General features: G+C 33.7%; 2 protein-coding genes across 2 annotated transcripts; both read left to right on the top strand.

The window, feature by feature from the left end:
• Window positions 1–215: 215 nt before the first annotated feature.
• On the top strand, window positions 216–1,172 carry LOC148658300 (olfactory receptor 1500-like). The gene has a single exon (XM_088641931.1). The coding sequence runs from the start codon at window positions 216–218 to the stop codon at window positions 1,170–1,172; it is 957 nt and encodes a 318-aa protein (XP_088498057.1).
• A 6,445-nt stretch (window positions 1,173–7,617) lies between these two features.
• LOC148658299 (olfactory receptor 1-like) lies at window positions 7,618–8,574 on the top strand. Its single transcript, XM_088641930.1, has one exon. The coding sequence runs from the start codon at window positions 7,618–7,620 to the stop codon at window positions 8,572–8,574; it is 957 nt and encodes a 318-aa protein (XP_088498056.1).
• The last annotated feature ends 3,432 nt before the right edge of the window (window positions 8,575–12,006 follow it).

Here is a 12,006-nt window from a genome sequence, read left to right as displayed (position 1 = left end):
TAGAGGTTTTTTTTAACCTTTAGACTGTCTCTTAATAAAACCCGCCTTCAACATGCAAGGAAAATTCAAGTCACAATATTTTATTTGCCCTGAAAAATCAATTTGCCCTGAAAAATCAAGATATATGGTTTAGATCTGGACACATTTTTTATTAAACCGGAGTTCATCTTTTATTTACAGGTCCTGGAAAAAGAATTGCAAGACACACATTTACCATGAACTCCTTTAACGCAGCAGCTCCTGTCTACAGCCTTTTTGTTAAACCTCAGGGATTTTATATCAATGGCTTTATCAATATGCCATACGTACGATATTATTTTATTTTCTTAAGCCTTGTTTATGTTATATCTGTGATGGGAAACTCATTAATTTTATTTATTACATCCATGGAGCGAAGTCTTCACACCCCTAAGTATGTGGCTCTTTTTAATCTTGCTGTGGCTGACATGTGTACCAGCACAGCTATTATTCCTAAAATGATTGAGACATTTCTCTTTGATGCTCGGTTCATCACGTATGAAGCCTGTTTGGCCAATATGTTTTTTGCCTTTTTATTTCCTACCATGCAGTCTCTCACTCTTGTTATACTAGCTTATGACAGGTTTGTTGCTATCTGTTTTCCACTGAATTATCATATAATCATCACAATCAATAGGATGATTGTAATAATAACCACAGTATGGGGTGTTGCAGTAACAATAATACTTATAACTGTAGTTTTAATTACCAGACTATCCTTTTGTAAATCAACTTTGATAGAGAGCTATTTTTGTGATCACGGACCTGTGTATTATCTTGCTTGCAATGATAAATATCCAAATTTAGTAATGGCATTTTTCAATATTACAACAGTTCTCTTAGTACCATTAGTACTGATTATATTATCTTATATTTGTATATTATTTGCATTATTAAAAATTGCATCACAAGAAGAACGTAGGAAAGCATTCAATACCTGTACTTCCCATCTAATGTTGGTGGCAGTTTTCTACCTACCAATATTAGGAATATACTTTGCAGCAATAACCAGCAAAATTAATCCAGATATCAGAGTTCTAAGTACTTCATTGTCGTGCTCCATTCCATCTCTACTGAACCCTTTTATTCATGCTTTAAAAACAGAGGAGATCAAAGAATCATTTAAAAAAATAATAAAAAGGAACCGAACATGATGCTGAGGATTTAGTCATTTCTTGCTGCTACATAGTTTATTCGTTATTTTGATCAAAGCCAAGATGAATCATCTCATTTAATCTTTTAGTTTTGGTTGCTATTTTGAAGTTTCATTTGTTTTACAGTATATTGTAGATATTTTTTATCGTGATATTAATTTGTTGTCAAATTTGAATTGTCAGTAATTTTCACGAGACACATCATGTGCCCTGTAACACATAGTACACTTCAGTTATTGAATTGTATTCTAATTAGATTAACACAACAGGGAAAACTTATTTTTCTTAATTCTACAAAATGTTGCATATCTCTAAAAAGAACAAGTGGATTTACAGTAAATGCAATGAAATTCTGTAGTTTATATCAAAATGTGCTTGATAAAAGAGGTAGGAGCCAATGTTTTCATATTTAACAAGATCTGTGAAATAATAAAATGTTTTAAAAGCAGAACCACAAACATGTTCCTTTTCAACTTTTGCAACATCACAGAGCCACGATTAATAAAAGACTCTGGATTCTAGTGACATAATAAATGATTAAGAGCTTTGACAGTTTTGTCTTCAACCGCTAAGAAACAAGTTGGAAACCTTGGTGAGTACAAAACAGCAGTGACTTCATATTTGAAATTCCCACAGTTGCATTTCTTGTTAAACAGAATTAGATCTGGTAAATATAGCTAACGTATGTAAAGTATTAGAATATTTCTTGTTCTTTGTTTATTTTGTAATTGTGCAAAAGAACTAGACAATACTGTTACACTGTAACTGTGTTGCAACCTTTTTCATCATGCTCATTAAACACTGTGCATGGAACAAAGCCTTCATACACCAAAGTATGTGGTCATGTTTTAATTTGGCTCAATTATATTGAGATGGGTAGAAGCACAGCTTTTAATCCTAAAATGATTGAGACCTTTCCCTTCGAACCCTACTCTATTCAATATGAAGCCAACTTGTTCAGTATCATTTTTGTGTTAGTGAACTTCATGCAGTCACTAACTCTTGTACTACCCTTTGACAGCTTTTCGCTACTGTATATGCTTTCCATTAAATTATTAGATCATTACTAGAGGCAAGATGGTTTTGAATCCTGCAGTAGTATGGATTCTGACGGCTCCCCTTTTGTGGATGGGTGTTGGTTTAGTTACCAGATTGTCATTCTGTATCTCTATTGTGATAAAAACGCTATTTCTTTGTCCATGGAGTTGTGTATTAAATTGCCTGTAATAATTCTCCAAGTCATATTTATGCACAAATATGTATTTAAGTTTTCCTTTTTATAGCAATAAATCTGATTGCATCATCTTATGTGTATATTGTTTTTGCATTGTTGAAAATTTAATTGAGGTAGAAAGTATTTAAAAGCAATGAAAACTGGCACTTCCCTCCTGATCTTAGCAACTATGCTTTATTTTCCAATACTTGTCAACTACTTGAGCAATGTATCGTGTGCACACTAGAGCCTTTCTGGGACAGCAGATTCCCCCACACCAACTGCTCAAAAAGTAGGACCGCAATAGCTGAATTACTTGAAAGCTTCAAGAGTAAGAATTCTCCTTGAAAAGAAAATGTAGAAACATGGTTGTGATATGATTATTAGGAGGCCATATAGCATGTGAAAATAGCTATAGTATGGGGTTTTGCAACAGTGATAATAATGACTCTAGTAGTTTTAATTACCAGACTCTCGTTCTGTAAATCAACTGTGATAGACAGCTACTTTTGTGATCATGGACCTCTGTATCGTCTTGCTTGCAATGACAATTTTCCATATTTAATAATGGCTTTTTATAGTATTGCTATGATACTCTTTGTACCATTAGTACTGATTATATTATCTTATGCTTGTATATTATATGCATTATTAAAAATCGCATCACTAGAAAGACGCTGGAAAGCATTCAATGCCTGTACTTCCCATCTAATGTTGGTAGCAGTTTTCTACCTACCAATATTAGGGACATACATTACAGCATCCAGCAGCACGGTTCATCCAAATGCTAGAAGAAGTTCTTCACTGTCAAGCTCCATTCCATATCTACTGAACCCTATTATTTATGTATTAAAAACAGAGGAGATTATAGAATCATTTTAAAAAATAATCAAAAGGAGCTGAGATTGAAACAAAAAGTCAGAGATCAAGAGGAGTAGTAATTTCTTGTTGCTACACAGTTCATTCTGACAAAAGCTAAAGCCGTTGCTTGAATTAGTAAGTATTATCATGTCTGTTATAAAACATTGTGGTTAATTCCTTTTGTTTGGGTGTAATAATAGTTAGATATCACTACACAGAAAGCTGTCTCCAGTTGCTTTTATTCTCATTCTAGGAACATGGTGAGCACCTCTTTAACATGATATGTTTTTTCTAGGAACACTATAGCTTTTCTCTAGTGTGCATAAACAACAAGATAAAATGCTAAAGAACTTAGTTTAATCATTTAATTTTTAAATGATTTGAAAGTTTCATTCATTTGTTATTGTAGATATTTGTAGACTTTTTAATTGTGATAAATACTGTATAGCAAAATTTAGCATGTGAAACTGCATCCCTCTATTCTGCATTCTTCCAAGATGATCAAGTGGATTTAAATACACTAAAATTCTCAAGTTTACATCAAAATGTACTTGTTAAAATAGATTTCAGATTTAATGAGACCCTTGAATGAAAACAATGTTTTAAAAGCAAAGTAGAAACTCAAACATGTTCCTCTTTACCTTCTTGATTCTGCTATTAATGCTGATGTGTTTTAAGAACAGAACACAGAACACTGAGCATGATATTTCTATAGTAGGTAAATTCCTTAGCTAAATTTCAAGCAAAAATCACAAACTAAAAACATCACAGAACTGTGATTCACAAACAACTCTGGATTCCTGTGACATACAAATCCAAAAAGCTGAGAGAGTTTTGATTTAAACATTGAAAAAACACTTTGGATAACTTTCTCTTCCTCATTCTTTGTAAATCTCCAAATGTCTTTGGTGAGTACAAAACAATGATCACCTGACTGATATTTGATATTCCTACAATTAATTTCTTTTAAAATAGAAACTGAACAAGTAAAATTAGCAACCATACTGTATGTAAAGCATTACTATGTTCTGTTGTTTATTTATATCTGTCAAAGAGAACTAGGGAAAACTTGTACTGTAACTGTGTTGCAAACTGTTTCGTTGTGCTCTTTATGTACTATACTGTACATGGAGCAAAGACTTCATCCGCCAAAGTTTGTGGCCATGTTTTGATTTGCCTGTGGATAACATAGATAACATATGTAGCAGCACAGCCCTTACTAATAAGATGATTGAGACCTTTCTCTTTTATTCCTAGTTCATAAGATATTGTAACGCATAAGGCCGACATTGCAGGTTGTGCGAGCCGGCTTACCAGAGCGGTGACGTCACCGCCCTTCCCCGTGAATAGCAGGGACCGCAGCCGCCAGGCTGATGGGAGATTTCCCTTTAGCTCAGCTGGCTGGGTCCCTGTTGACTGATGCCAGAGGCCCGGGTTCGAGTCCCCAGTGGTAGGAGGCGGCAGTGGAGAGGGCACATACCCACGTGAACCTGAGAGCGCTACATTATGAAGCCAGCTTGGTCAGTATGATTTTTGTGTATGTTTTTACTTTCATGCAGTCACTGTCTCTTGTACTATCCTTTGACAGGTATGTTGCTATACTGTATGCTTTCCATTAAGCTATTAGAGCATTATCTCTAGTGGACAGATGGTTTTGAATCTGGCAGTAATATGGACTCTGACTGCTGAACTTTTGAGGATGATGTGTTGGTTTAGTTACCAGACTGTCATTCTGTAACTCTATTGAGATTAAATGGTATTTTTGTCTTTTAGGACCTGTGTATCAAAAAGCCTGAAATAATTCTCCATGTCACATTTATGTATGAATATGTTTTCCAGTTTTCCTTTGATACCAATGAATCTGATTGCATTATCTTACAGTATGTGTGTATTGTTATTTGAACTGTTGAAAGTTACTGTACATCATGGAAAGAGTATTTAAAAACAATGAAAACCTTCCAATCTAGACTTAGTAACTCTGATTTACCTTCAAATATGTGACTACATTAATGCATTATTTTCTACCATATTTCCAAAAGCCCAAATTTTAAATATATCCTTGTCTTCCACAAATCCACTGATGCTGAATCAGATCATTTATTGTTTAAAAACTGAGGAGAATTTTAAAGCAAAAATACAGTTTTAAATAAAAAGGTACTAATAACTTTTGAGGAACCATAAAATTTAAAGTGGATTTGGCTGTTTCAAATGTACATGGTGCACTTTGTTTCCTTAAAATAAAAATATAATTTAATTTTATGAGCACATTAATTAGATAGTTTTGAATACTCATATCAAATGAAGCACACATGGCAAGTTTTTTTTATAAAGTATTATAAAAATGATTATATACTTGTCAGTTTTTTGGCCTCAATAACAGCTTTATGTTTTGTCCTGTTGTGTCTCTGCAGCACTTTGTTGGTTCTCCAAAACTGTGGGAGTATTTGGGAATTGTTCCTGAGATTGTTAGCCTGTTGTGGACATTTGTTAGTCCACAGTAAGGTGTGCATAAAACAAAATGAAGAAAAAGAAAGCTACAACATTTGGCAGTTCACTTGTTATTTGTCTATACTGTACAGTACATTTCAGTGGGCTGCTGAAGAGCTAATGGAAACTTATTTGTCATAAGACCTGTAAGTTAAGTTGCTGTGCAAATGAAAATAAGTATTTATCTTAGACTGAAACAATTTAACAAAATAGCAATTGTGATAAGTTGTGTCAGTGCCAAAAAAGGCACATTTGCATGAGAAACTTTATCCATCTATGAAGTACAATACACCTTGTAACACCCAGTGAACTTCAGTACATTATATGAATTATAGTTTATTACAACAACAGAAAAAAATGAAATGTTTTATTTTCTTAGTTCAAATAGGCTGTATTTACATAGCCCTAGGTTGTATAAATAAAGTAAATGACAATAACATTCTCTACTTTATATCAAACATTACTTGTTAGAAAGTAGGAGACAATGCCTTAATGTGTAATGAGACAAGCAAGTGAATATGATATTTGACATGCCTGAGGGAGTAACACAAAAAGTTTCTAAGTTACTTTGTTGTTTCTATTGTTTAAAATGTGTAAAAAAAGGTGTAAAATGTTTTTAACTTTCAAAGCACAACACATCTCCACAAGGAAGTGCTGATGCCACTGAACAATGCCTAATTAAATTACACCTCATTGGGACAGCAACAGATACAGTACATGATTAGCAAAAGAGTCTGGTCTTCGGATAGATTTCGTCTATCTCAATGCTTTCATATTAATAGCTTTTCTGACAATCAATATGTAAAGCACTGTTATATGCTCTGTGCTTTGTTTATGTCTTAGCTGGTCTAGAGAACAGTTTTCTCATGTTCATTACATAAGTAAACTTGCTTTTCTATTGGGAAATTGAGTTCTCTTGAGCACTGTATGATTAATGTTGACATAGAGATGATTCAACAGTCCCCCATCAGCTCATAACAAAAACATCAAAGAGCTTCATTTATAAAAGGCTGTACTCAATCACAGTTTATGCATATAGCTTCCAACTTAATGGAAGATTCCCAATTTCAGAAATATTTGCACACATGTTAAGGTGAGTACTGTATATAAAATCTAATGTTTCAAATTTCTTAGGTACCGTATGCACTGAATTTACAACTTTAATAAGAAACAAATGTATTTTAACACGTGAAAGAAAAGAATCAGAAACATGATACGCTCATATAGAAATGGTGCAATAATTTAGATGCTGAAGCACAATAATGTAGCCTGATTTTGCCTTAAAATATTAAGAACTGTGACACCACATTAGTTATCTTTTGAATGTACAGTATAAATGCATTAAAGCCAAACTCAATCATCATCAAAATCAGCGCTATTATTATTATTATTATTATTATTATTATTATTATTATTATTATTGTGGTGGTGCCCTAGGTTCAGTTCCTGGACAGCCATTTTTGTTGAGTTTGTATGTTACTTTTTTCTTGCTGTGATGCTTATAGGAAAAAGTGGCCTGGTGTGAGTGTGCTCCATGCACTTCAAAAAATGTTTTTTTATTTGTTTCGGCAATAGAAACCAAAAAACATCCAAAACACCCATTAGCTTGAAATTTCTGTGCTGACATTGGTCATGAAATTAGTATTTTAAAGAAAATTTGAGGTCACACTTAAAGTTTAGACTATTTTTATGTAAATAATATGTCTCTTCAAAGTCGGAGGATCTGGGAATGTCAACATGAAAGAAATATTTAAGCCACAATGTTGAAAAATCTGGTAAAATTCTACATATATAGGGTGTTGATTTGGACCCATTTTTTATTAAACTCCGTTTCATTTTATATTTACAGGTCCTGGAGACACAACTGCAAGACACAAATCTGGCATGAGTTCCTTGAATTCAACAGTTCCTCTTTATTCTCTGTTTGTCCGGCCTCAGGGGTTTTATATCAATGGCATTATCAATATGCCGTATATACGATATTATTATATATTCCTGAGCCTTGTTTATGTCATATGTGTGTTAGAAAACTCCTTCATTATATTCATTATATACATGGAGCGAAGTCTTCACACCCCTAAGTATGTGACTCTTTTTAATCTGGCTGTAGCAGACATTTGTGCCAGCACAGCTCTTATTCCTAAAATGATTGAGACATTTCTCTTTGATTCTCGGTTCATCACATATGAAGCCTGTTTGGCCAATATGTTTTTTGCCTTTTTATTTCCTACCATGCAGTCTCTCACTCTTGTTATACTAGCTTATGACAGGTTTGTTGCTATTTGTTTTCCAATGAATTATCACATCATCATCACAAACAATCGAATGATTGTGATAATAACCATAGTATGGGGTTTTGCAACAGTGATAATAATTACTCTAGTAGTTTTAATTACTAGACTGTCCTTTTGTAAATCAACTGTGATAGAGAGCTACTTTTGTGATTATGGACCTGTGCATCGTCTTGCTTGCAATGACAATTCTCCAAATTTAATAATGGCTTTTATTGGTATTGCAATATTACTCTTTGTACCATTAATACTGATTATATTATCTTATGTTTGTATATTATTTGTATTATTAAAAATCACATCACTAGAAGGACGCTGGAAAGCATTCAATACCTGTACTTCCCATCTAATGTTGGTGGCAGTTTTCTACCTACCTCTATTAGGAATATACTTTGTAGCAGTTACCAGCACACTTCATCCAAATGCTAGAATTCTAAGTACTTCACTGTCAAGCTCCATTCAATATCTACTGAACCCTATTATTCATGCATTAAAAACAGAGGAGATTAAAGAATCAATTAAAAACATATTCAAAAGGAACCGAGTATGAAACAAAAAGTTAGAGATCAAGAGGAGTACACATTTCTTCTTGCTACATTACACAGTTCATTAGTAATTTTGACAAAAGCCAAAGCAATTGCTTGAATGAGTAATTAGTATCTCTCTTGACAATGTATTTCATCCCATTTGTCTGGGTGTTATAAAGTTAGATGCCAACACGTGGAAAGCAATATCCAGCTACTTTTATTCTCATTTGAGGAATGTGGTGAGCACCTCTTAAATAATGTTTTTTCTAGGTGGACTGCAGCTTTTCTCAGACTTTGGTAGGGTGGATTGTGCATTAGCAGCAAGATAAACTGCATTCATTTATTTCAATCAATGAAGGTTTACTTAACTCAGTAATTCTTTTCTGTATTCTATTGTATGATGGGATGTTTTCTATTTAATGAAAATAAATTACTCTGAAAATGTATTTTCAGATTCATTAACATGATAAAATCCATTTAAGTCATGCATTAAATTCTTTAATGTGGGAATTGCATTTTGTAGTTGGTATTTTATTAAATTATTTTTAGAATGCAACAGCATTATACATAACAAATATTTTGGTAAATCATCAACAATATTTTCATTTATTTTACACACATAATTATTTAACTGATAATTTCACATCTGGTTTTTAATATTAATATGTATGCTGTAGCCATATTATGGGTAATCATTTGCTCTGTGTCAGAATTAATTGCAAAACGTAAAAAAACATAGTCTTTTTACAAAATTTTACACTTTATTTGATATTTTTAAAAGATTTATAATAATTTTTAGTTATAAAATCAATGATTTTTTAGTACCTTATCTTGGAATTATATTTCGTAACTGTGTTTTTTATTTTTTTTACTGAGCTAGAAAATACTTAAAACATCCAAATAAACTATATATGTTGAAAGTACGATTTAACAGAAATAGTGCAATACATTACATTTAGTAAAGTACAGATGCAGCCATTCAAAGTTCACGGTACAAACCCGTACCGTGGGCAACTACCCACAAGCCACCGCAGTCTACCGCAGTAAGTGATTGGCTGGCCAAAATGACCGACAGAGGCACTCGTGGTGCATTGGTCGGTAGTGAAAAGATTTAATCATTTAATCTCTTTACTGTGCAAGTTTTAATCCGCTTAGTACTGAATATTTATATGGAATTTTACCACTAAAGGGAAATTTTAGTAGCTGAGCATAATGCATCTGGAGCATCACGCATCTGAAGGTCATAAACGATATTAATTTAGGAACATAAACATATTACTGTATGTAAACTTTACTGTATATGGCTGGTCTTGGTAGTTTAAAGAAAATACACACCAGTCTTCCATTTCTCCCTAAAGATTTTAAGCATCAAAGTCTTATGAAACGGTCCCCAAATATGCGATTGCTGTATAGAATGAATTTTAATTAAAAAAATTATTTAACATGAAAATTAAGCCGTTTACGTTCCTCCGCCTGAGAATATAGTCACTTGTTGCTATGCAAGACAGAAACACAGCCACAGGTAACTAGCAAAGAGAGGACATTAGCTAGCCAATATGATAAAGGAATACATTATTTTTTTTGCACATTTATTTGAACATTTCCATCGATTGTACAAGCACTTGGAAACTGTCCAATCCCTTTAATGCTCCGGGCATTCTCCCGGTCTGGCGCCAGTCTGTGTCTTCTAGGATATAATGCCGGCGATTTGTGTTAAAATTGGGTTTCCAATAACGCCGCAGCAAACTCTTGTTTTTATGTCCACTATAATGGAAAATCTCCCTTGCTTTTAACCGAGCGTTTCATAATTTCCTAAAATGAAAATGCGACAGAATTCTGGGGTGTCCCTTCCCAGAGATTACGGTAGGCTTCAGAATGGTGATTGGCTGACACCATCTGACACCCCTCTGACTGGGGAAAAAAAACTTGCTGATCTGTCCTACATAGGAGGAAGAAAACAGCATATGCTGCTTCTATTCGAAACTCGTATTTTAAAAATTTAATTAGGAAGTAAAAACCTTACAGCGTACACAGATTTCTAAGATGATCAGGAGGAAGAAAAATGTTTTGCGCATAAAAAGTGGTTATTAACTATCGAAATCTGTTTTATTTATTTTAGTTTTATTTAGATTAAGAGGAGACAAATGGAGGAAAACTGAAACAAGTTGATGGCTTTAAATACCTTGGATCAAAAATGGTAAAGGGAGGAGAAACACTGGAGGCAGTAAAACAAAGAGTGAAAGCTGGATGGAACAAGTGGAGAGAAATAACTGGAATAATCTGTGACAGGATGTGGTTGAGAAGATGCGAGAGGCGAGGTTACGGTGGTATGGACATATCATGAGGAGGGACGTTGAAGAAGTAACAAAGAGGGTAATGGAATTTGAGGTGGAAGGTAACAGAGGAAGAGGCGGGCCTAGAAAGAGATGGATAGATTGTGTGAGAAAAGATATGGAGGTATGTGAAGTGAGTGAGGAAGATGCGCTCGACAGAGACAAGTGGAGAAGAGCAGCTGACCCCAGGACAGTCTGGGACTAAGGCTGTGAAAAAGAAGAAGAAGAAGATTAAGAGTTCTCGTCACCCCCATTTCCATTTAAATCGCAAACCTGTGTTTAATTAAATATTTTTATTGATTCACAATCTGGCAGTGCAATGTAAATCGTTATCTTTGTCTTCTGCATAATAATGTTCACCTCTCTGTCCAGCAAATTAATAATAAACTTTATTTTCGTCGTCTCCGCTTTAAAGGTACCCCTATAATATTGTATTTCATTGCACTTTGACAGATTGTCTTTAAATCAATTGTTGTCAGAATATCCCCACCTCCAAACGAGAACAAAATTGCAACGATTTTATTAACTGGCTGTTTCAGTAACTTAAAGTAAATATTTAGTAATAATTTAACAATATATGTAAATGTTTTAAGATATGTATATGCTGTGAATGTCTGTAGATTGTATCTTATTTTTAGTTTTTGTTTTGTTTCACGTTAATTTTAAAAGGGAATCTTGATTAAAATACTTTTATTTTTTCAGACAGAATTCACATTCGCTGCAGCCAAATGGCCTTGCAGATCAGATATCAAGGAACAAAACAATTATCGCGCCGGGCTCCTCAATGGAATTGCTTTAACATGCTAATGTGTTGGTGTAACACTCTGTGTCTACAGTACATTGTAAACAAACCAGTTTCATAAGTATTTTCAACCCCCAGCCACTGTTGTTTCATTGGTTGTTATCCTGTAAAGCGCTTTGAGGAGCCACCTTTAAAGGCGCTATATAAAATAAAGTTTATTATTATTATTAATATTGATCATATTTTTCCTCCCAGAACTTGTAAATTGTTGTTGTTATTGTTGTTGTTATCCTGTAAAGCGCTTTGAGAAGAATACTGTCCAGCTTGTCAGGTGCATTCTCTTGTAAAATAATAAGTAGAGCTTTGGGCTTATTAGTGCT

Source organism: Lepisosteus platostomus, chromosome 7 (genome assembly GCF_059453375.1).
Source record: "Lepisosteus platostomus isolate fLepPlt1 chromosome 7, fLepPlt1.hap1, whole genome shotgun sequence".
Taxonomy (NCBI): domain Eukaryota; kingdom Metazoa; phylum Chordata; class Actinopteri; order Semionotiformes; family Lepisosteidae; genus Lepisosteus; species Lepisosteus platostomus.
The sequence above is the reverse complement of the archived record's forward strand: the minus strand, read 5'-3'. Positions and strand labels throughout refer to the sequence as shown.

Coding starts and splice junctions, on each gene's coding strand:
- LOC148658299 (XM_088641930.1), top strand. CDS start 7,618: ATGAGTTCCTTGAATTCAACAGTTCCTCTTTATTCTCTGTTTGTCCGG.
- LOC148658300 (XM_088641931.1), top strand. CDS start 216: ATGAACTCCTTTAACGCAGCAGCTCCTGTCTACAGCCTTTTTGTTAAA.